The sequence below is a fragment of the Hippoglossus hippoglossus genome, chromosome 2, assembly GCF_009819705.1.
Source record: "Hippoglossus hippoglossus isolate fHipHip1 chromosome 2, fHipHip1.pri, whole genome shotgun sequence".
Lineage (NCBI taxonomy): Eukaryota > Metazoa > Chordata > Actinopteri > Pleuronectiformes > Pleuronectidae > Hippoglossus > Hippoglossus hippoglossus.
Window position 1 is genome coordinate 9,688,602 of NC_047152.1, and position 25,656 is coordinate 9,714,257.

The 25,656-nt window shown below is 44.8% G+C and overlaps 2 protein-coding genes and 1 pseudogene across 3 annotated transcripts; all 3 read right to left on the reverse strand.

Moving 5' to 3' along the window:
* Positions 1–9,627: 9,627 nt before the first annotated feature.
* LOC117774947 lies at positions 9,628–12,705 on the reverse strand (annotated as a pseudogene).
* A 140-nt stretch (positions 12,706–12,845) lies between these two features.
* On the reverse strand, positions 12,846–17,507 carry LOC117774737 (actin-related protein 3-like). The gene is made up of 12 exons (XM_034607361.1): positions 17,304–17,507; positions 16,881–16,936; positions 16,485–16,609; positions 16,279–16,389; positions 16,046–16,141; positions 15,677–15,784; positions 15,450–15,593; positions 14,452–14,625; positions 14,263–14,355; positions 14,058–14,183; positions 13,862–13,945; positions 12,846–13,776 (listed from the first exon to the last, which is right to left on the reverse strand). Exons 1-12 carry the CDS (start codon positions 17,345–17,347, stop codon positions 13,681–13,683), a joined length of 1,257 nt encoding a protein of 418 aa, XP_034463252.1. The 5' UTR covers positions 17,348–17,507; the 3' UTR covers positions 12,846–13,680.
* A 3,319-nt stretch (positions 17,508–20,826) lies between these two features.
* On the reverse strand, positions 20,827–25,121 carry LOC117775057 (ly6/PLAUR domain-containing protein 1-like). 2 transcript variants are annotated; one of them, XR_004616171.1, is made up of 4 exons: positions 24,943–25,116; positions 22,813–22,947; positions 20,934–21,338; positions 20,827–20,839 (listed from the first exon to the last, which is right to left on the reverse strand). XR_004616171.1 is itself a non-coding variant. In XM_034607859.1 (3 exons), exons 1-3 carry the CDS (start codon positions 24,989–24,991, stop codon positions 21,097–21,099), a joined length of 426 nt encoding a protein of 141 aa, XP_034463750.1. In that variant the 5' UTR covers positions 24,992–25,121; the 3' UTR covers positions 20,832–21,096. The 2 variants fall into 2 exon arrangements, 1 of the variants encoding a protein (XP_034463750.1); XM_034607859.1 differs by having other exon boundaries at positions 20,832–21,338; positions 24,943–25,121.
* Positions 25,122–25,656: the final 535 nt, after the last annotated feature.

Genomic DNA, 25,656 nt, shown 5'->3' on the forward strand with positions numbered 1-25,656 from the left:
TCGCGGCCTGAAACTAAAAGTAAAGTTTGTCACTGAGCGAGGCAGAAGCTCCGGCTCAGTGTCAGCACGAGGCCTCCCTGCAGATACAGGGTGCGATGATATCATTAAGAACTTATCAGCAGCGTGAACGCTCCTCACAGGTACGGCGGTAATGTGACACGAACACTGCACTTCGTTGTCACCACAGGAGCAGCTCCAGCCGGGTAAATCATTGTTCAGTCATACAAGTGAGCAGCCTGTTAATGACACCGCCCTGACATTTAACACGTAACAAGGTGTTTCATAGGCATCACCTTCGCAGGCCATTTGCAGGCGGAACGAAGCGAAGACCTTTTAGTTTGAAAACACGGTGAAGGTTAAACACTGTTTGGAGTTTCTGGTTCTCGCCGCTCTTCTTCTCCAGCTGCTCTTTTGCCTCTCGACCTGTTTGTTCTCTTATCTCCTGCTTGTCCTGAACGAATCGATGAGGCGCTGCTCAACCCAGAGATGTTCATCGGCCACTGATTGCTCGAAGAAGAGATTGGTCCAGAGCGGAACAGGGGGGAAAAGATGGATCGAGGTTTACTGTGCAAACCTTCAGAGAAGTGGTGGACAAACATGTCCACCTACTGTCATAAATAGAGTTATTAGCAACATTAGCAGCTGCAGTATAAGTATAAGGAAAGCCTGTAAAAACATTTGTGGCAAACCATAGCTCATATTTTCACCAGCCACACTTTGCATCGCTAAAAATCCTCCAAAAAACGTCCTGTCATGTTACAACTTCCTGCTAAAATCTTCATGATGAAGCTGTTTTGTCACATTTCATTAACATGTGAAGTCCGGGGGGGAAGAAAGTGAAACAGTTTTCATAATCATTTGTTATTTCAACACAATTTCCACTGAATAATGGTCCCATTTGTGCCGATAATCACATCCACAAAGTTTCCACAAGTGCCGAGCTGATGTTTAGTGATCGGGAGCAGACATGGACAGATGGACACGAGCCTGCGAACACATCCTGAGACACAAACTACTTCTGATATCATTACCTTCTCAGCACAATGACAAAACAATGCTGCTAAACATATTTGTGCAATTGATACGCTCTTTCAGTTTCAATAGATTGTGTTTGCAAAGCAGGGCGGCCATTTTTCATTCGTGCATCGCCCTTGTCGAGTAATTTATACACTGGCTTTTCATATCTCATGTGCAATACAGAACAAAAAGTGTGTGTAGGAGGGTTGATCTTCTGTCGTCAGCTTTTGATATCATTCAATCAACTCGGAGTGTGTGGGACGCACGTGTGAAAAGGGGCTTTTCTCCCCGTGTTATCTTTTAAGCTTGTCCAAATCTGACATTTCTGAGCATTTAGCTGGTCGACCTGATGCTTATCTCCCTGTGTATCAACCCTTTATGCTGCATGTGGCAAATTCACATCTGTTTATATCATGGAGAAGATTATATGGAGGTGGAATGGATTTGAGATTAGCACTCCTACTATGATTAGGGGAATACAGACCTTGGATTCTTAGTGTAGATATTTTAAGGATATAAACCACCAAGAAAAAGTACATGATCACATAGAGAATCAGACCAAAATTCTAATTGTATGTTCCTTAAATTACCAATTTCAATCATCAAGTGTCTAAAGTCCCTTTTCCAGTGGTCAGAAAAACCCACTAACACTTTTAATTTCCACTTTTCTGGAGCGACTTTATGACGAACATTGAACTTCCTGGTTATACGCGCTAATTCAGGTGTAAAAGAGATGTTCTTGTTCACGTCTGTGCCGTTATTTGAATTTCCTCAAAGTTACATTGACTCAAGGTGACGCCGTCCCATCTGTACCCACGTCAGATTCCATCGGAGGCCTCCTCTGGGCCATTTGTCGCGGCAGACCCTCATATTAGCAGCGTCCCTGCTGCAGAGTCACGGTGACCCTCTCGCCTCGGAGGTTCGCGTACAGAAGACGAGTTTATCCTCTTAATAAATAAACCTGGAACCTAAAATCACAGGAACACAGGAGGGATCATAGCTCCGCTGCACTCATCTCCTCTCCGTCAGAGAGGGATTATCCCTTTCACTTGGTGCGCACGTCGCTAATTTCTCCTGCCAGGTTCGACTCCCAGAATGCACCAGGGAGATTGGCTGTCTCTGCTTCTTTTCTTTCTTTCTCTCCTCTCTCCTCTCTCCCGTTGCCAGTTTCGCTCCTGCTCCTTCACTCTCTCCTCCCCTCCAAACCTGGCTCCCGGACTCGTTTTATCTCGCGGCTGCTGGTGGGAACACAAACCCCAGTGTTTCTTTCTCCTCATCCTTTTCTTTGATGATGTTTTACTAATTCACTTGACAGGCTACAGAACCGTATTCCTGGGACTCAGGGCTGCACACATGAGCCTAAAAACAAGATTAAGGTGCATACCTCTTGTAAAACAGGTGTTGTCAGCATCTAACAGGTTGAATTTTCCTCCTTTTCTTACCTGATGCAATCCTCGTATTATATTATACCTCACGAGACAGCAGCGGCTTCTTATATTTATTCATTTTACTCCTCTCATGATAAAGAAACCAGGACAAGCCAAGAGAAAAGTCTCATATTTACTTTAAAGCTCCATCAGCGGCAGAAGTCTGACTTTTGACTTTAGTTTGACATTAAATGTGAAATACTCAAGGCAGCTGTGAGTTCGATTAAAACGTCGACATCGATCTTGTGTTTCTCCGTTAAATATCGTGCTATAGCAGCAGGTTAGCTTAGCTTAGCGGAAAAGAGCTAGAATCACACTTTTTGCTTGGACGGTTCAGACAGAACAAGCTCTATCACGTATGGCTCAGAAGGAATAGAAGAAGAACGGTATTGGGAGGTAATGGAACATGTATTTCATCAGTAAAGGATCATAATATCTTATCCACCACTGAAGGTGTGTGAGGTTGTGTAGAAAATCCCATCTACCTCAAGGCATTGTGTTAAATTAAAGTGCTGTTCAGGAAGGCGTCATCTATACGTCCACCTCTGTCTGGCCTGTATTCTCTATAGACTTTGATACACACGGTTAATCATGAAAAAAAATAATACAACAATTTCTGTTCACACCATCAAGTTTGAAATCTTTTTCTCCACCTCTCCTATGTGTGTGTGTTTCTATCCTTTGTGTTTACTCGGTGCCTCCAGCTGGAGTCTCTCACCTCCAGCTAATTCTCACACCTGCTGATGAACCCCACACTGCAGCGACGGACTATGAAATCACACAAGCCACAGAATTTACAGGAGCGATCGGGGGTTTCATGCTCACTCAGCGACTTCTGTTTGAAAGCAAAATCGCAAAGATAGGTTTATATAGAAAGATTGCAGATTTACTTTCCCCTTGATTTTTTTGTGGATCTGAAGGATATTCACATGTGCAACTGAAACACGTTCTTTATATTTAGTTATCGATAAATCTCTCTACGGATTATTTAGAGTAATAAGCAGCTTTTAGTTAAATTGTTTTTGGTTTTCTGGTCTACGACTTTATTGTATTTTGGGATTGATATTAATACATTTGATGTCTAAACCTAATTCAATGAAACAGTGGATGATTTTATTCCTTTTCCTTCCACTTCCTCTCAGTGTCACCCTCAGCTGACCCGGCGTCACCACCTCTTCAAAATTCCTCCCCCCCCTCCTCCCTCCCTCTTTCTTTGTAAACCTCGGCCCGTGAACGCAGCCGGCATCACAAGTGTCGCCGCCGTCACTGCCGCTGTTATCCAGTCTCCCCGGCTCACTGTGGCGGCGGCGGCGGCGGCTGCTGAGCTGTTTGTTTAGGAATCTGGGCCTGAAAATTGTATTCCATCGACCATGCTCGCTATCAACACACAATTATCTGGGTTAATCATGTGGAACTGTGGCAAATTCACCTGGGGCTCAGGAACTAATGACATTCGCGTCTGGCCCTGCTTTAGTGAAATGGCCCCGGCACCTGCAGCAGGAACACAGAGATTGCCAAAGAAAATTTGGTCTCATTTCGCCCACCTCGACGCCCCCCCCCCCCCTCCCTATCCATCCCTTCCCCCTCGCCCTTTCCCTCCGTTGCTAACCGCCGCCACCCTTCCCCCCCTTCGCAATCTACCCGTCTCTCTTCCCATTTCCATCCCACTTTGCGCTTAAATTTGTTAATCTCTCAGGTTTCCTCATTGTTTTTTTTGTTTTTTTCCGTGGCGAAAGAGGGACACCGAGACATCGCACCCGTCCAATCACGGGCGGCAGAGCTAACGCCGATCTTCATGCCTCTTGTATAATCACATGTATATTTCCAGCTTTGCTACCTGTGTAACACCTGCACAGTCGACGGTGAAAAGGTGAGGAGGTGACACCGACGACGAAGATGATATCTCGCAACCAATTTGTGACTTTGGTTCCGGACAGACAGCAACTTGTGTTCTCGCTGTATAATTAAGTAAGTGATTGAGTGCAGTCAGCAGGGTGTTGATGCTCTTTCTCCATCACACTTTCTCTCCCTTGCTCTCTTTGTCTTTCTATCTCTCACACACACACACACACACACTCAATCATACACACCACATAGTCATTCCCACCAACTTAGAGGAAGTAGAGGAGCTCAATGCTCATAATTATACATCAATACAAACATATGTTTCCCAATCACAGATGCCATCCATGTGTGAAATGGGTGTCACACCGTTGGAGGTCTCATTATTTGTGAAGTGTGTGTCTGTGTGTGTGTGTGTGTGTCTCAACACCGTGGCTACCACCCACACCGGTCGCAGTGACTATGTAATATACCTCCTCTGCATTAATCTCCAGCAGGACGTCTGCATGCTGAGTGAGCTGTGCATCGGATTCTATTTCCAACAGCTCTCGTTGGATGTGAGGTGCGAAAACAAATCCCTCATTCCTCTGGGGATGAGTTGGTCAATGTGGATGGATTCATCATTCCGGTGGACGCCGGTACACGAGGTGTACATTGGGCTTTTCTGTCACACCTTGCGTGCTGGATAACTGAAATAGATAACAGTGGCAGGGTGGTTGTGCAGCGAGCTGTGGCAGAACACAGGGGTCAACACTGGGGTCACTGGAGGCTTTGATTTGGAACACAAAGAATTGGTTTTTGCCAGCATCGACCTAATTTACATTATTGTTATGAGTAACGAGACAGCCATCGGCCCCTAAAGGCTTCAGGTTTGCTGTAAAATTAGTAAATAAAACTGGAGAAAATCAAACTCCTGTTCCCCGTGCACACGATTTGAGCTTTTAAAAACAAATTCAGTCTCTTGACTGAGATATATAAGGTGCAGGTTTGGTTGAGGTAGACCAGAATGACCCCTAGGTCCCTTGAAAAGCTCCAGTTCATCATCCTCCCACTACAATTATACTGCATTATTTAAAACTAGGTGTTCCTAATAAACCGACAACATATTTCCACCTACAGCCGCCTCACTGAGCTTTAAATAACCCTGTCTGCGCACATGTCTCCAGTACAAAAGGATGTGTTTGCACTCAGACACATTTCTGCACACAGAAATATATCCGAGGCCATGACTGTGTAGTGCTAATTGAAAAATGTTCTCCAGAATAATCAAATTTAAAGCTTAAGGATGCATTTGAGCCCACATAAGAGGCAGCGTCAGGGCACACACACACACACACTTATAAACACAGGGAGCTTGTCTTGTTGCTCTAGAGTCCGTGACATGGTTTAACAGTCTCATAGGATCCATAAAACGCCCCTGAAGGCTTCATATAATCTCTCCTTTTTTCCTGCTTAATAGGAGATAATACAAGTGCGCACCCCGATGAATCAATATGCAACAGCGGCTTTATTTTGATAATTAATACCAGAGTCGGAAATAGATTTGTGATTTGGCAGGGCAGGTCTGATATGACTCTCTGGTCTCTCCTTCTCCCGTTCCACTCCGTATCCACATCCCATTGAACTAATCTCATTCTTTTTTTTCTCTCTCTCCATAGCGCTAATTCTTTAACTAAAGCCTGTTATCTCATTAAAGGCCCCGCGATGGGATTCGATGGCATCCTGACATCTGTATTCATTCCCCTCGAAATTAGTCCTGACACAAATTTAATGAAAAAACACTCAGAACAGCGGAGATTAGACATCATGCCAAGTATCACAGAAGGGAGAAGAAAAAAAAATCATCTATTTAGTTTTGGTTTCATTTTTGGAAGGGTGGATTAGCGCCGTTCTTTTAGCACCAATAACTCGACTGGTGAGGCCGACGCCTTCTCCGACGCCTGCTTTGACTCTTTTATAGTCGGATTGAGACGTGAAGGTGTCTGCGACTCTCAGGCAGGTATTCTGGAGTAAAAAGCTCTTAAGGTGAGGAATAGTAAGACGAGACAAAGAGGCCGTCACCCCCTGAACCTCAGTAGATAAACGGAGGACGCATGGGAAGTGGATTCCCCTCTCCACCTAACGTCCCACCTCCTTTTCATTTCCCACTCCTCCCTTGTTCCACCAGCACCCTCCTCCCTTCCTGCGCACCATCACCCTCGTCAAAAGCCTGTGTCGGTTGCGGCGCTGATAATTCCCTCTGTTTGAAAAAAAAAAAAGGGAAGAAGATGAAAGCGTTCATGGATGAAAGAAACTTGGATTTAATCTTTCTCGCCGTATTTCGCTCCCTCTTCCAGCGCACAGTGTTGATCGTTTTCTCCGGGAAAAAGGGCGAGGGGCGAGGGGAAGAGGCACGAGCAAGGGAGGGAGGAACGGTTGGGAAATGAGGGGAGAAAATAGAAACAGGGCTAAAGCCCATTTGGAGCCACAAAGCCCAGGTGAGGCGAGGTTGTGGACTAGTTCAATAGAATCAGTTTACCCTTGCGAATGTACACACAGTGACCTGATGAAGTTTCCACCTGTGCCTCATTTGGCCGTCGCCACGATAAGGCCCTCAGCTCTCAGGTATCTGTGGTCACACGGTAAGAGGCCTGTCATGACGGAGAGATAGCGACTACGGAATGAACTGCGAGGGACGGACGCCGCGGAGGAGGAGTGAAAATAGCAGCTGTATTCATTATATGAAATTAGACAAAGACCTATAACTGCTCAAATTGAATCCTCCTGATATCATCCGTGTGCAGGACGTGGAGGGTCTGAGTTTGAGAGAAAAGATCCACTCGTGTTTGCTGAGCTTCTGCATTTACATTTAAAAGTTACATATACATTCAAGTTTTAACAGATTTTAATTTGAAAATCATCATATCTCATGATTAAATCAGAAACTGGGGGTTTGCATTAAAGAAGCTTTTATGTGTAGTTTGCTGATTGTGTTTGAGAAATTTAAACTTTGAGTTAAGGTCCAGTTTTAATGATTTTAAAAACAGAATAAATCTAATCTAAACTTTTTCATAAAGCTGAGATAAAGAAGTGTTTGAGTTAAGAATTAAATATTAGTTTTTCTTTAAGTTTTAATGTTTCCTGAGATGTTTGGTTTTAAAAGTTATTTGATGCTTAAAACAGGGTGAAACATTATGATTGACACCTGTCACTGACTCACGATTGGTTGAGCGGGTGAATCTCCATCGCTCCTCCAGACTCCAGCTCCAGAATGACGTCATCAGTGCAAGATGGCAGAGTTCGTACCCGGGATATTCTGGCTCCATTTCTGGATAGTGGGAGGAAGTGGAGATGCATCATCCATCTTTATTTACAGTCTAGATTTAAGTGTAAACACAAACTATTTTCATTATTTTCAAACCTTTTTCCCAGTGGATCCCTTCTCAACAGCAGAGAAGGTTCCTGTAAGACTCTTGTGATGCAACTGCAAAGTCTTGAGTCTTTTCTGACGGTGCTCAGCGAGTCGGGGGGGGCACAGGGCCGGGCCACAGACCTCATTATCCGCCGCTGACTGGCCTGAATAGATGAAATGGAAGATGGAAAACGCCAAAGACTGACAGCAGGTGAGGAGGGGAGGGGGTGGAGAGGGGGGGGAGAGAGAGGAGGATGTGACAGCACAGACATGAGAAATTGAATCACCTGTAACTCAAAATGATTTTAACGACGAAAAGAGCAAATTACAGGAACAATGAAGTGAAGAATAAAAAAGGGAGGAAGAGAAGCTCTTATTCTTTGCCCTAAGAGAGAACCCACTCTGTCATAATAACACTTATTATATTACCGGCTTCTTTTTTCCATAATTGCTCGTTTAGATATTGACCTGCGGTTGATTTGAAAACTTTGAAATGTAGACTTCCGGGAAATTCAATTTCCAATATTGCTTTTGTAATCACAGCTTTTAAGGCAACAAAGACTGACACCTCTCGGCTCGGCTGCTCGTCACCAAAGACTCTCCGTTGGATTGTTGCGAGCGATTTCATAGCCTGCAGCTCGCCAGGCGGGGCGGGGCGGGGGGGGGGGTGGGGGGACCCATATGGCAGCCAAGCATGGCTCCGGCCAGCTCGGGCTCGTATCTATGGAAAACTCAAGGTCTGGAGAGGGAAGTCACCGGGGGTCATGCTCGTCAGAGAGGCAGCCCGAGGTCCTGGTGCAGGTTAGAAGGTCTTGGGTTCGGGAGAAGAGGCTAATTTCTTCTACTTGGATGAACACAGGCCTGAGTGATTGCGCCCCCTGGGTTTGCTTCTGGGTAATGTGGAGGTAGAGCCACACAGGAAGGTGTGGGATGAGATGGTGGGATGAGGCTGCATCCAGCTCTTTATATTTGATATAATCTATGGATGCAAAATACAGGAAGTGACATCATCGATTTTCCACATCAAGATGCATTAGTTGTGCAAAAATAAAAAAAAACATGTGCTTTGCATTGGGAGACATTAAATAAGTTTATTTCTTGTTTTATACAAAAAGTGACTCAAAGCTGCAATAATTATTTGTATTTTAAAATGATTTTACAAGCTGTAAACATAACGAGGAGCGACATAGATTATGGAATGATTTTTATCCTAATTTAACAATATAGATAATAGCATCTTTAAGATTGTCATTAAATATCACATGTACACCACTGGAAATATTTTTTTTTTAGAGCTAAGCTAACGTTAGCTCTATGAGGTTAACATAAGCTAAATGCTAAACGTCAAATATGTGGGTTGGATGAAAGCAGGTGCTACCGTTAGCTTGCTAAGTAGCTAAAGTTAGCCCCGTTAGCTGGTTGAACACTCACCCTAACGTTAGCTAACAAAGTAAAGAAGCTAATATTAGCTCAATTAGCTGGTTGAAAACTCATGCTAATGTAAGCTAACAGAGTAAAGAAGCTAATATTAGCTCCATTAGCTGTTTAAAACAGTTAATTTATATTAAAACACAAACACTAAGAACTCACCTGACTCAGTGCAGATCTGACTTGTCCCAGTTTCACGTCAGGGACACGGAGCTAATGCTAATGCTAACGCTAACGGTCTCAGAGATGACGCTGCTCAACACAGGTGATAAACTAACCTACGTCATAATTAAGGGGCAGCTTTGATCTTCTCTTTTTGGTTTTAGCCCAAAAATAAAAACTCTACAAACTTTTTAAAGACATAAAATTAGTATATTACATTATATTATATTATATTATATTATATCATGTTATTATATTATATCAATTATATTATATTATATCACTTTATATCACATTGTATATTCTATTATATCACATTATATTATATCACATTATATCACATTAATATAAGATATGATATGAAATTATATCACATTATATCACATTATATCACATAATATTACATTATATCACATTAATATAAGATATGATATGATATGATATGATATGATGACAGCTCCAGCCCCACATCCTCTCCTGGAGCTCATATAATGAATCTGCCAGGATCCAGCTCTGGAAAGAATGAAACCAAGTGATGAGACTGGATCTCCTTGAAAACCCAAGATGAGCCGTGAAGGCCCCGGTTGTCTGCCGGCGAGGAAGAGGAGGTGACAGAGATGTTAAACATGGCGAGGGCCGGGGAAAGTGAATGTGACATGCTCAGGTGTAATTACACCCACCTTGTTCACAGCGGAGATGAGGAGGAGACAGGATGGAGGGATGCAGGAGCGTCAGACGTGAAATAATGTTGAAAGACGCAGTGATGAGCAGTGTCAACTCTCTGTTCTCCCTGCTCCCCCCCCTTTCCCCTTCTCTCCCTTTTGTTCCCCTCATCTCAAGGTCTCACCTCTGTTTGCCTTTTCCAATTATCAAGGTGTGACTGCAGGCCTCCAAACCCCCCCCCCCCCCCCCCGCCCCTCAAATATTATACCAACTACACTGAAACTTGACGAACACAAAAGTCCTTGTCTTTAATTTGCCAGGAGAATTAAAACCATCACTTATCACACATATCGTCCACAGGCCTGATCTGATGTTGTCATAAGTCACTTTAACCTGAGACAACACTGTCCTCTAGTGACCGCTGAGTGTTTTACACACCTCCGAAGTGGCCTCCTCAGAAAATGGATTATGACAGTCTAATTTATTATCATCTCCATCCCTGTGACCCAGTGTGCTTCAGCCTGACGTCCCAGTGACAGGCAGCTCCGCTCACTCTCAGCCCGCTCCATCCTTCAGCGTGCACACCAGCAGCCCGGCAGCCGCCTGCACGCCACGTTATTGTCAGAACTGATTCATCAATTATAATCAAATCAGAGCGAGTGTATCTGGGTATTAATCACAATGGGATCTGTTAAATAGATTAGAAAAACTATTTATCATGACAAGTCTCCAATTAAGGATTCCAATTATCTTCAGTGGAGGGAGAGATCCACATTTGTGATGTTTGGTCCTCGCTGAGTGACCTCCTGTCAATCACAGCTTCAGTCCGGATAGAGTGGATACTACACCGAGGTTTCAGGTTCAGGGACTCTGTCCTTTTTCTGGTCTCGCCGAACAATCCGGCCAATCAGGACGAAGAGCAGGCCGGCGAGCAGGCAGAAGAAGACGGCTGCTGGCGCCAGGAGGAAGGAGGGGCCGTGATGGATGCTGAGGTGGAAGGAGGGACAGACGGAGACACTCTGACGGAGGACAAACTGCTCCAGAGTGTCCAGGACCTGGACCCACATCAGGTACATCAACAGCACGGCCAGCAGACACAGGCCTGACAGGCACAGAGAGAAGTTACCGTTTAATATTTATACGTACAACATCCCTCAGAGGAGGATTGTAATGGCTTTTATTTATCATTTTATTATAAATTTCTGTTTAATATATAATAAACAATCAAAACAAGGTGATTTGCAGGTTTTATTCATGAGTCTCTGCCACAACAACCAACACCTGTGATGAGCTCATTAAAACCTGCTACAGCTGAAGGTCATGACAGAAAACACCCTGAAAAATTAAAACTCAAACTTCCCTCAGATTAGAAATCCTGGATTTAATTTAAAAGAAAAGAATAAACCTACTCACCCCCACAGAGCTGAAGGGCCCCACCAGCTCTAAGGAGTCTGTGATTGGTCAACGAGCCGGCGCAGATGAGCACAAATCCACCTGTGACGACAGAAGCCAAACCGGAGACGAGGAAGATGCTCCAGAAAGTCCTGAAAACTGACAAGACGAGGACAATGAGACACTGTGATTCAGGAAATATCATCATGAGCTGTGAAAAACTTAAAGGAACACGAACCAATGGCAGAGTGATGTTCATATGGCTCAGGAGGAAGTGTGTCCATCGGGGATCTCATTGGCTCGTTCACAGGAAATGGGAAGAGGAAGGCCGCCTGGCAAATCTTTGACGATGGCTGATTGGCTGAGGGTTAAAATAAAGATTATTTATTAGACATTTGGAGGCTTTATAGTATTGTATAAGTTTTAAATGACCACATGACGTGAAGGTTCTCACAGATTCAAAGGTCCCACACAGAGAACTCATGTGACGTGACCACGAAGGAACATCGCCAGAACAAGCCCTCGTGAAAGATCCTCATCTCAGCTCCTCCAGTCTGATGAAAGAAAACTATATGATAATATAGCTTCACTAAACTTGGGGTTCATTTATAACAATAGAGCACTAGAGGTCCAAACACTTTAATCTGACTAATTCAATTTTTGTCTTGTAATATAAAAACAATCATAAAGAAATAGAGAAGTAAAACAATAAATACTTCATGCCACAGTATGTACTGCCTCATCAAGTTTAGCAAAATATTGCTGTTGATTTCTATTCTTTTCTGTAACAGTACTTTAAGATGCTGTACAGATGAAGTGGTGTAGCCGGACGTTCTGGGGACACTCACCTCCCGTCTGTCCTCTGGACGGCTGCAGGACTCGGCAGCCAGCAGCCAGTACTCGGTCCCACAGCACAGCAGCGTGAGCAGAAGTCCTACAGCTCCAAAGAACGAGGCCAGGAAGAGGAGAAGCTTCATCCTCTCTGCAGGAGACATGTCTCAGTCTGTTGCTCTGTCTGTCCACTCTTCCTTTCACAGAGAAAGTCTCTTTTCCTCTTTCTTCACTCTGTCTGTCTTTGCTTCCATGTTCAAACACGCCGAGTAAACAGATTCACTCCTGTTTCTGTGACTTAACCGTGTTTCCTCTTCCACATGAAGCAGCTGATTGAAAATAAATGTTTGCATCATGTGTTGGTCATTTGGACGAGATAGAGTTACAGGACGGGGGGGCAAAAATAGACACCCTGCATGTTTAAAGCAACACTATGCAAAGTATTTTACCTTTAAATAGCAGCTTTAAAAGATGTTTGACGACAGTTTAAGTAACTGAAGTACAATTGTAGTTAAACTGAGAGTAAAACTGAGTTAAAGAGACTCAGAAGTAATTTAAAAACCAGAGTTTATCTCTAATATTCAGCAGGAAACTTCTAAAATATGAATGATTCTACACAGGGTGATATCCATCAGTTGTGTGTTGCTTCCATCCCAAACATGTCCGTGAGAAACAGAAACTACAACAGTGGAAACGTCTCCTTGGCATTTATTGTCATGCCAGCATTGAAATCCAGATTTGGTACAGTACAAGGCTATCCAGTATTACTGAGATCTAGGCAACAGTGATGGTCCACCAACAGTCTTTCAAACTGCATGATCATATATTAACACAATGGTTTTCTTTTTACTTTTTCAGGGCGTTCGTGATACAAATAAAAAAGGTCAAAAGAAAAGCGGAGAAAAGACGACAAGTTGTCTCAATGACACCTGGAGACAAATACTTTAGATACTTCCTCCAGGTACTGAGAGATATTTTAAACACCCACAAAAAAACAGAAGAAAAGAAAATCAGGGAATGGTTTGTTTGTTTAAAACTGTATTTTTGTGTTTGCACCCGTTTGAAGACTAAATGATCAAAAAGGCGTTTGACTCACCGGTGTTTGTTTCTTGGATCTAAGCGTGTCCTGATTCTCCAGACCATCCCTAAGCTTTAATTCTTATCACACATAGCCACAACCCAACCCTTCTACACAGAGAAGTGCATTTATACAGGACTCATGTTGATTAATTACATATTACAACCCTGTGAGGAGAGAATAAGTACATATACGAGGCACACAAATTTAAGATTTATCACCTATTATTAACCTACTTGCAGTAAACATTGTATTTGAGGAACCTTTGGGCTGAGTCACCTCTTTCCTCTGATTTGCGAGGAGATTGCCACACTTTTGATTGGCAGTTTGTTTGGTCCACTGTCGATCAATCCGAATGAACAGGCCTGTCGGAGCATCCGTGCAAAGGCTCATGGGACTTTCCGCAGCGTGTGAGGTCTTGTGGCGCTTCCTCCGCTTCCTCCTCGGGCCTAAGACATGACGCCGAATACGGGGTTGTGGCGGCAGATGCTCGGCCCGATCTCCTCGTAATCTTTCTTAGTGTGGCACACTTGGTAAAACTCAGGCTGCAGAGAAAACAGAAACGATTCTTAACTTATCTTCATGTGAGAACACAAATAATTACGAGATGTCAGAGAAGCTGAAACTCACAGTAGACGCCAGCATTGATCCTCCGAACCAGACGGCGTATCTCTGCATGTGATGAGTGACGACTTGCACATCGATGGGTTTGGGCTGAAAACAAAGATTCGTACATGGAAGAGAAAAGACGAAACTCAAGTTCCTGTTCCGACACATCTGTAAAGTCAATATCAAAGATGTGCAGGTGGATTTATCATCGTCTCACCTTCAACTTCCCGCCGCTGAGCTCTTCGCTCATTTTCAGCCGAGCGTCCACGCTCCTCTTGATGTCCCTCTGCAGGCGCCGGCCGAAGTCCCTGAACATGGTGGAGCCTCCGGAGAGCACGATGTTCTGCGACACAAAGTTCACGTCAACAAAAACAAAAACACGCTAACCTCATGTGTGCGTGACACTAGAGAGATTCCTGTACCTTGTACAGCGGACGCCGGACGTCGATGGGACAGTTCTGGATGACCTCATCCACCACCTCTGAGATTGGCTGAGTGAAATCTGGGTTTGCAAACTGGACGAGAGCAAAAGACAATCAGATGAATCCCTGGATGAATGTTGACATCTAGTGATCATCAGCAGCAGCAGCAGCATGAACACGACATCGCACCTCCGGATGGAAGAAGATCTCCGGCCCCAGGAAGCGCTCGTAGCCGACGTCGATGGTGAACTCCTTCTTGCTGATGGAGTTGACGCCTGTGTACTGTTTGATCCACTTGGAGCCGTCGGTGTCGTACTTGCTGAACTCCTTCACGAGGTCGGGGCAGACGTAGCTGAACCGCTCCTGAAAGACACGACAACACGGTTCAGCTGCTGTAATGTGTGAGCTACAAGCTTCTGCAGCTGCACCGACATCTAGTGGCCAAACTCTGGATTACACCCTCAATCATCTGTTCCTGCTTCTTTTTGCAGTTTTCAGAACAGAAACAGAACGCGGATCAAAATATAAGAATAAAACATCGTCTATCCAACCGTGCTGAAGCTGTGTGGACTGTATAGTTTCATATGTTCACATACATTTTATACCAGGTCAGGGTTTTGTGAAGCGTTCATCAACGTCTGATAAAAACCTTCCAAACAGATTATTAAATTAAATTATTTATGTGCAATAATCTCAATATTTTTACATATATGCAAGTTAAAATAAAGAGCCAGAAATGTCAGTATTAAAATATTGTTGCTGTGAGTTCACGGATGTTGACAGAGAGAGAACATGATACTTTCATTATAGCTGGAGGCAGAGGGCTGATGCAAATTCCATTTTCACAACATTTTACATGTTTAAGTCATTTTTTGTGCTTTACTGGTGAAATATCTTTGATGACACACTAGTGTATAGAAATAGACTTAATAAAACAGAGAGAGGCAAAGAGCCAAGAAGCTTCTAACTTGAAGCAAATGACTTGTCAATTACATAAGACTACTTTTTAAAATTCTAATATTTAAAAAAAAGTCCTGTTTACTTTTGGGTGGAGCATCACATTCAGAGTAAGATGTTCCTCCGGTTTTATCTCTTTACTATAAACCACCAGCTACTGGCAGCTTTTAAAGCCGACGTTCATTGTTTAGAATAAAAACAATAAAAGAAATATAGACGTTAATACCGACCTTGACAGCTTTAGCCGTCTCCAGCGACTGTTCCGGGGGAATCCCCACCTCCCGCTCCCTCAGCAGCTGTTGGATGAAGTAGGTGATGTCTCGACCAGCGATGGGGATGTGTTTGATGCAGCTGCCGATGACGTAGCCTTCAGCCTGGAAAGAAAAGTCTTATGCTTGAGAACAAGGAAGCAGCTAAAAAAGTCGTTCCTGATCATAATAATAACAATAACACTGACCACTGGGATGACGTGTGTGACTCCGTCTCCACTGTCAATCACAGTCCCCGTCAGCGTGCGCTCTCCGACCTGTCGGGACGTCCAGGAGGCAGCCAGCGCCAGAACAGCCTGAAACAGGAAATACACAGTTTAAAAACCAGGATCGAGTGAAGTGGTCAGGTTTCACTGTCTTACAATGACTGAGGCAATCAGGAATTCACGGTGACGACATTGTGCAGGATTTAAATAAAGTGAAAATAGACAATTCCTCATTGACTCATTTTCTGAGTGGAAAGAGTCAAATCTAATATTAACACAAAGTCTGGTTTCACATGTGTGTTGACTAGTTGTGAGTCCTGCAGTTTAAGGTATTTGTTGAATGAAACGTACCTGAACAGCGATGTAGAGCCCGGGGACGTTGAACGACTCGAACATGATCTCTGCTGTGTACTCTCTGTTCTCCGGTGTGTTGAGTGGAGGCTCCGTCTGCAGAGAGAGACGGACACACACAGATTCATTATGTGAGTAGAAAACACAGGGTTTTAAACTTGGCTCAACTTCAGCTAAACAACAGAATCAACAGTGTTTTGGATCAATTTACTCGGTTGTCGTTCTGTTCTTACCAAAAGAAAGTAGTGGTCTTCAGGTTCTGCCCGCAGATACTTGAAGATGATCTGCTCCATAAATCTCTCCATCAGGTCCCAGTCCTCCACTATCCCGTGACGAATGGGCCACTGGGAGAGAGACAGGAAAACAGTTTGAACACAAACAGTTTGTCCACAATCAGACGGATTTACAGAGGAAAACCAAACCTGAACCTCAGCTCTACCTTTGTTGCATATGATGGTTTGTCGATGGCTTCGTCCCCGATGAAGAAGTCCAGGTCATCGACGCCCTTCATCATCCGGCGCTGAGCCTGGTCTCCGACCTTGGCCGATTCTTTGATTGCGATACCTGCAGAGGATCCAGAGTCAGTGTCAGGTCTCAGGTCGTATCACTGAATCAAGTACAAGACTCCTACTGGAACTAAACCATTCGTTATTCTCTCAGACGTCTTTATTCTTCCAGTGAATCCTGTTCAAGTCCCAATGTCCGGGTTCATTTTCATAAAAAACATTTTAAACAGAAGCTGCTGATGTGATTTAAATTATAGTAACTGATTAAAACCTCGTTACACGTTTAAATACTTGTGATACCAGTTCTGGTGGTTTGAGGATTTACTTACATGAAGGAATGATGAACTGTGGTTCTGTGTTTCCTGCATAACCAAGCTTCGTGTACCTGAATGAAGGAAACAAACACAACATTAATATCTAATCATGTTTATTATCCTCAGATTCAAGTGTTTTCTGGAGATTAAGATCCAGAATCATGCGGATAAGGAGTTTTCTGATGGGAGGCTCGTCCAGGAAGTAGCATTAGCTCCAGCAGCTAGCAGCAGCTGATTCCACCGGTGCAGCAGTAATAAGAATAAAAAGACTAAATCACGTCACCGCGTTGATTCATCACACGAACTCGTGTTTACAGACTCGGGAGGTTAAAGAGCAGATGTAGCATGCTAACGTTAGCATCAGGGCGTTAGCTCCGCTCTGACAGACGCTGCTGTGGTCAATGGGAGCAGGCTAATGCTAACTAGCATCTCGCTCACCCCGTGCCACAGTCGACCACACAGGCCGGCAGCCGACCAGCCATGCTCGCTCTGCGCTTCTCTGTCGGCGGGGGAAAGGTTTGTGGCTCCCGGGGAACGCGGTTCTCTCCTCAGGCGCCGGGTTCGAGAGCAGCAGCCGGATGACAAGCGACCAGCGGCCGATCCGCGACAGCTTCCGGGTTCGGTGAGGGGGTTTTCTTCTTCTGCGGAGTCAGCAGCTGTGACGGGGCAACGCTGTCACCGAGTGGACGGAACCTGTAACTGCAACCACGGCTGAATGTAATTGTGTACAATTGTTTTTGTTTTTTTAAATCAAAATAAATAAACATCCTGAGTTTGTATTGATCTGTTATGAGTCAGAGTTTGTAAACAAACACATTCAAATGTAAAACAAAAGAGTTTTACTTGGTCGAAGGAATAAAACACTTTAAATATGAAGGAGGAGCATATTTCATCACTTTAATGATAAATACAAGATACAAAATTCTCCAATTATTTAAAAAAGAAACAAATTACATTTTAAATGTGTGTGGAATATGTGACAGTGTCATTATTTGTCTTTTATATGGTGTTTTGCTTTGATCAGAAAACAGTGAGCGACCTCGTCTCACCCTGCTGACTCCAGATCAGATCATATCAATGACTGAGGGGCCGTCAGGGGCCAGACAGAGTGCTGCTCACCCTCCACGGCTGCATGCAGGGCCACTGATAAAGACGATATATGAGCAGGAGGCAGCTTCATGGCCCGATTCCTGCTCCACAGCAGCTCACCACATTAAAGCCAATCCCAGGGCCGGGGAACAATCGTCCCTTTGTCCTCGGGCAGACTCATCACTCACTCAGGAGTCTCTCCACCGACTCTGGGAGAAAAGCCCCCGGCTCCTCGGCTGCTGATGGAAAAGTCCTCGTCTGCTTCGCCACTTGATGGAAACTCCATCGAAGAGCAGGAGTGAGACATTTGTCTCCTCGCAGAGAGTCAGAGCAGTTTCCTTTCAGCTCAGAGACAAACCACACAACCAGAGAGGTCTCTGTTGAGAGGGAATGAGCAGGACTGATGCAAAACACTGGAGAATATAAAGATAATTAACTTTAAATGCTCAAGATTACACAAAAACTATTCAACCATCTTCCATGAAACTTTGTGGAGGGCTGCAACACCTTGAGTGACTGATGTCCATGAATTTAAAGTGAATGTCAACGTGGTTTTAAAAGGAGACTGTGGATGTATGGGCTCTACTCATTTTAATTTACTTTTAATTCATTTATGGCCTATTTCCTTTCTCAACCTGTTTTTAACGTCACTTTATAAACAAATCTGAATTAATTTAACTCAGTTTCTTTCCTCCTGTGTGTCCCTGTTTGACCACCAGGGGGCTCTAGAGCCCTCGTTTTCAACAATTTAGAACAAAATCCTCACCTGCATATTTCTGACTCTATAAAACATCCTGGAATTAGAGTAATAAGCGTAACCAGGGATTTTTTTATCCTTTTACAACCACTTGTCTTTTATTTTGCAGAGGTGCAGCAGCCTGATGCTTGTTAACGTCTCCACAGCTGCACATTAACATCCTCTCTGCCCTGCTCCTCTAACTGGGAGGGCTTCACTGGGTTGGCTTTATGAGGCCGATGCACTGGAATGAAGATTTGTGCTCGTGCACTAAAGTGGATGACTGCTCTGACATCCTCCAGAGGCTGCATCCCCCAGAGGCTGCATCCTCGAGGCTTCTTCTTTGTCCCACATCTTTAGGCTCAGGAGTTGGTGAAAGGTCAGTCGCTCAGATTTCCTCCCAGAACAGTGAACACTCGGTGGTAACCAGTGGAAATGAAGGAGATGATAACACGTCTGAGTCTCTGGAGGTTTGTGATCTCTCGCCCTCTGTTCCCGGACCTGAAAGGATTCCCGCCCTCGCCTCCACACTCGCCTCCTCGCTCCTGACACAGTAAACAAAGCAGATGAGCGGAGGTCCCTCATCAGCTGCAGAGCCAGCGTGTTTGTGTGCACGTCATTAGAGCCAGGCAGAGGTGGGCCCTTATTATTTTTAATAATCTCCTGTTTTCTGCTGCTTCTTAACCCCGAGAGATCTTCAGTCCGCTCTTCCTCCTCAGTATTCAGACTTAATGATGCTCTGTCACGCTGATAATGGACCCAGAGTTCACACTTCTACACTCACACACACACACAGACACACAACTGAGCTGCAGCTGCTCTTCTTCATCCTGATTCTACAACTCTCACAAAATGCTAAATGACGACGCACCGCTGCATCTGGAGTGGAAATGGTTCCTTGGAAACACGACTGTGGCTCAGCTGGGCCGTGGAAATCTGTCTGTCTGCAAAAGAGTCAGAGATAATAGGGGACGCGATGGCAGGTTGCAGAAGGAGCCAGCACAGTGTTCTACATGTGTGTGTGTGTGTGCACAGTCCTCATGTCGCCTCTTTGATAGATGACCTGACGTCCACTGACATCCTTCTCTCATCCCTTCATCCTCCTTCATCCTCCGTCCCTCATCCCTTCATCCTCATCTGTGGTCCTTGCTCGTGAACACAGGTTTAAATCAGTTATTTCATATAAATCAACAGTTTCAACATCTAAAAGTTAAATTCTTTGTCCCCGAGTGACGACATGAAATCCATCTGAGTTTTTCTGCAACATTTATTTACATCACACGGCAGCGGGACAGTGAAACTCTTCACAGAAGACCAACATTCATCATCTCACATCATATCAAAACAAGATGGAGCCTCGGTGCAGTTACAGGAGAGCGAGTTCATCTCCACAGCAAATTCAACACATGTTCATATTGTTACTGTACAGATTCAAAAAAATAAGGCAAAGCATCGAAATCATCGAGAGGGAATTTAAATGTGTACATTTCCTAAAATGCTGAAATTATGGAAATATGATCCATATGTTTTTTATATTACTCAGCAGGGGCTTCATGCATCAGTGGCTATGATCTGGACGTTAACATTTTATTCTCTTAAATTCTAAATAAATACAAACTTCTGATTTCACCCTGAAGAGATGATTTTGTGCTTTAGCTTCTGACACATTTTGTTATAATTGACTTTACATGTTTCGCTCTATGACAGTTTAATATCTCATTTCACAGAGTAACAGATTAGTGTCGCTAACAAACTGTTCGGATGGAAGAATCAACTCAAACGCAGTATAACTTCATATCCCCTGTAGTAAAACTTCAATCAGTACTGTGTGGCAGTGGAAAATATGCAGAAATAAGCTCAGGAACCTTGTTTATCAGAATCAAAGAGTCTCCATCGTCGTAAAATATGAAGAATATAAGTTTAGCTTTGTAAGATCACTTCTGTTATATTAAGTAAAAGCTTCTTTTCCACAGTAGCGTCGACCTTTTACAGCTTGTTTCAGATCAGCGTCTTCACAGACAGCAGAGGAGTGAAGAGTCGCTCCCTGACGCAGCTCTGCAGAGTCGTTCCGTGGTCGTGATGTCACCGCAGCTCGTTCTGCTCCCTCGCAGCAGCAGCAGCAGCAGCGACCGCAGCCTCCAGCGTGAACCTGCGACGAAAACACACCAGATAAACCGTTCATTCAGTCTGTACGAGGCCAAATACACCAACAGGCCGTTCAGGCTCTTCCAGAATCAACCCACCGGGACGTGGCTCACTCTGAAGCCTCGGTTTGACGTTGTGTTCGGCGCCATCTTGGTTTTTAGGACCAGAAGTGACCATATTTGGAGGAAAAGCAAGAGCGACAGATAGAAACTAATTGAAGTGAATATGAGGGACTGTAGGGTGGACGTGTGGTGGGAGCGTCTACGTCAGTGGGAGGAGGGTCAGTGGCAGCAGGAGAACGGTCAGGAGGAGGCGACGGCTCCTCTGGGGTTGTGCCGCCGCCGCAGAGGGGACGGGGCGCTTCCTCTTGGGCCCGTTGCAGAGCGGCGTGTTGCAGCAGGAGATGCAGACGGAGTTCAACCTCCCGGTGCAGAACTGCTGGTAGCCGGAGGAGGCGATGAGGCACGCCCCCGACGAGGCACACGACTTCCTGTAGTGAATTCCTGCAAAAAGGGGAAAAAGAAAGACGGGAGGAGTTTAGAGTTTCTGATCTTTTTGAGTTCGTCACGTTTGCAAAAGACAAATTCATTTGTGTCATTGCTCAGATTGAAGCTGCAGCGTTTCACTGCTCCACAGGGACTCAGAGCTGTTGACTCGCTGTCGCCTCCTTTTCACTGATGTGCATCTGATTCTAATTCATGCTCGTGTGAAGAAAACTCTTATTGTGTGGAGCTGTGACTCTCTATTGTTCTCCAGTGAGCGTCCTCCATATTGCTGCTGTTTGTTATAGCAGCTGCTTTATAATTTATGAAGGATTCTTATTGTGTTATTTATCTTGTGCTTTCGTTTGAATTAAATTTCCTTTTGCTGGACAAAGAAAGAAAGTTCAGATCAAATCAGATGAATTGAGTCTGTGCCGGCGGAGGGAGGCTTTTTATTGATGAAGGAGCAAAACTCAAAGTCTTTGTGTTCCTGCGTTTCCTCCGTCTGCAGCTTCTCTGACGCAAACATCCAACATCTGAGGTCTCGCTCAAGGACGTGGTCACAAAGCTGCAGCCGCCGAGTCCACAGATCTTCAATCACCAGACCGTGAGTCACAACCTGCTGCTCACACGCGTGTAGGAGTCAACACGACAAACACGTTGACCTCCGGCTAAAGGAAAACGTTTCAAAGAAACAGATCGTTTGGGCCCAAATATCTGAAATGAAACCTGATCTGGACTTTTTACTGAGTCCACACATCAATCACACAAAGCTGCAGGTTTAACACACTAACAGGAAACTGTGTGTGTTTGAATTCAAGTTAATCATGTGTGTGTTTGTTTATCAATTAAAAAACAAATGAAAAATAAATTAATTCTGTTTTTTTTTCAAATTAAATTCATCAATCCTGCTGATACAACTCGTTAATTCTAATTCGGACAAACGTATTATTTGTGTTTTACCAATTCAAGTTAATTATTTGAAGTTTTCTCTCTTCATTTCAAATGAAAATCACTGGTTTTAAACCGACTCTGACTCGGACCTGGATCCTTCAGAGAATATGAGAAACTATGAAAACCTTGTTCCTGCTGCACACGATCCTCCAGAGATTTATCTTATTCATGGAAAATAGAAAACTATGGATCCACTGCAGCTGCAGAGACACTTCGACGTGACTGACAACGACGGGTCCATGTGTCAGACTCGTTTTCTGTCTCCTATTAAATCTGTTAAATCCTTTATTGGAAATCTATATATTCTGAGACGGTTACAAACAATAACACGGTCATCGATATTGAATACAAATGGAATCATGCAAGAAATTCTGAAATAACTTAATCTGATCATTTTATTACTCAGCAACTTTCTCTGATTCTGATTCAACTAACTAAGAACTAACTAATGTCCCGTCTGCTAACATGGAGGAGGCAGGGTTCATGCCCTATACTGCAGCCAGCCACCAGGGGGCGCTGGGTCAGTTGCACGGCCTCTTACCGTCGGGTTTGACCAGAACCTCCTTCTGACACATGTCCTGCACGTTGACGGTGCAGTTGACGATGAACTCTGGTGTGGAGCAGTCGTTGTGCTTCATCTCCTCACACTGGAAACACTGGATCTGAAGAGCATCTCCTGAAACCACACACACAATCAACACACACACCCCCCCCCCCCGTCACATCGGCTCTGGGAAGACATCACACGGGACAACGTTTCGCAGAATTTAAGGAAATTAGCCTAAAATCTGAAGCAGAACTGTTTGTGCAGAGTCCACTGCGTCCACTGCGTCCCTGAGTCCCTGCGTCCCTGAGTCCCTGGAGGGTTGAAGGATGTTCTACAGCCCACCAGGGGGGGCTCCGGGGGCCCATGCAGGCAGAAGGGACCCGGGGGCCCCACCTGCTCGCTGCTGATGTGGACTCACACTTTGTTTGAACGTCCCTGCAGCCGACATCATGCTCAAACCCTTTCAGCTGCAGTGACTCATCTACATTTGGAGATAATAAACTCGTCTCTCCCAGACGGAGGAGAACTAATCTCACGTGGACAGTAAATCCAGGAGGTGTTAACTCGCAGGAACGTGTGAACCAGGGCTCTGTGACAAATCCAGCCCATAATATCATGTTTAACCTGCAGCAAGAACAAGATCTGCTCATTAGCTCCAACATAAATAAAGCAGATCAACAAAAATAAAGCTCCTTTCTTCCGACTTCATTCCTCTTCTCTCTCATCAGGACTTATTATTCCTCCTGAGTGCTTCATCAGCTTTTCTCCACAATATTCCACGTATTCGTTTCTGCACATTTTCTTCCCGGGGTCAAGCTGCACAAGCGTTTCTATAGATTCAGATTCATGTGCAACAGCCTTGGATGAAGCTGCAAACCGGACTGAGAGAGAGAGAGAGAGAGAGAGAGAGAGAGAGAGAGAGAGTGCAGCGTCATGGTCTCCGTCCTCTGCACAGCGTTGAGGGACATCACTCCTCAGGTCCTGTCCTCCTCAGAGCTCTTTATTGTCTGCGTCGTGAGAGGTTATAGATTCACAGTGAAACACAGAGAGCTCTCTTGAAACTGCACTTCAACCTGCCTGGTTTCACAGGTGATGAAGATCCTTTAGCTCGTGTGAGGAGGTCAAACTGTGAGTGTGTCACTGCTGCAGCTCCTGCAAACTTTATCTGATGCACATTAAGCTGCAGGGACGAGCTGTTCATGAAGCTGAGCCTCCGTCAGCTCGGCAGAGAGAACATCCACAGAAGACACGAGGCCGAGGATGGAGAACTCTGCTCCGCTCTGAAACCTCCAGGAACAAATGTCCTCGGTGCCTCACAGCTGAAGGTGACGTGTGTGTGACTGAAGCTCTGATTCACACAAAGCTGCAGGAGAATCACTGATCAACACGTTCAAGCGTTTATTACAAACCCTCATTTCTCATGTATCACAGCTGCGTTCAATCAAAAAGCTGCTGCAAACAAACCTGCCCTTTAAATGCAGATCCCCCCCCTCAGGCCGATCCGTCCCCACCGGCACATTTCACAGGAGTAATTATTGAAATGGCACCAATCATCCATCTAAACTCCAACATGCTGATAAAGGTCCAACGCAGCTTAATTACTTCAGAGTAAGCAAATGCCTGAAACCTGCATCCATCCATCACCTGGAGGAGGGAGGAGGGAGGAGGGGAGGTCCGGCACCTGAGCTCAGAGGACCGGGTTTAGAACCATTACTCAACAGGAGAGAGGGAGAACTGGACAGAACCATAATCCCATCATAGGAAAACATTATTATGAGAATTCAAATGCAGAGAAGCAGCTGGTTCACATCTAACGGTTTTCTCTCTCCCTGAGCCAAAAGGCGCAGAGGACTCACTGCGCCTCCTCTGCGCGTAAACGCGTCTCCAACGCACGCAACACGACGAGTTTCCACGCAAACAGTTTCCAGCCTCAGACACAAACACGGGAGGAGGAACTCCGCTTCGGATTCCTACGTCCGGATAAAGTTGGAGCGGAACATCTGGAGTTGGGTAGTTTTAAATCCGTGCGCAACCAGAACCTGTCCGTTGCGCACGGATGGAAACAGAAAGCAGTTGCGTGTTTCTTTTTTGGGGGGGTGGTGGGGGGGCACGTGCCGCACTCACCTGCGTCCACGAGCGCTGCGAGGAAAGTCGCAAAGAGCAGGAGACGCATCCTCTCCCTCAAGCCGCGCGGGGAGGAAACATCCAGACCAGCTCGCTCACAGGAGGAGGAGGACGAACCCGCGCACGGATCCGTGCATGGTGCTCGGTGCAGGCGGGGAGAGGGAGTGAGGCTCCGGTGGAGAGGGGAAGAGGGAGGGAGAGGGAGAGAGGGAGAGAGAGAGAGAGAGAGGGAGAGAGAGAGAGAGAGGGAGAGAGAGAGAGAGACAGAGGGAGAGAGAGAGAGTGAGAGAGGGAGAGAGGGAGAGGGAGAGAGAGAGAGAGAGAGAGAGAGAGAGAGGGAGAGAGAGAGACGAAAGGAGCACGTGACGCGCGCGCACACATCTCTGACTTCATGAGGAATAAAAGAGGATTTGAACTCTTCGCTGCATTGATTTTTATTCATTTATATTGTTTTTAACCCTCATTTCCTTTATTCTATATTTTTATTATAGAGCCAATAACATCTTCAGTTGGACCGTTATTACTTAATAATCCCTTAATTCTCTACGGTGACCTTTTCTGATATATTAAATATATCTAAGAATATTTTACTTGTGTTTTCTAGATAGTTTTAAGTATTTTTAACATTTGGTGTCACGTTAATGTTCAGTGAAATGTTTTAACTTCTTCTGCTCCTTGAATTAATTAATTAAGACGTTTAACATCTTCTGTGAC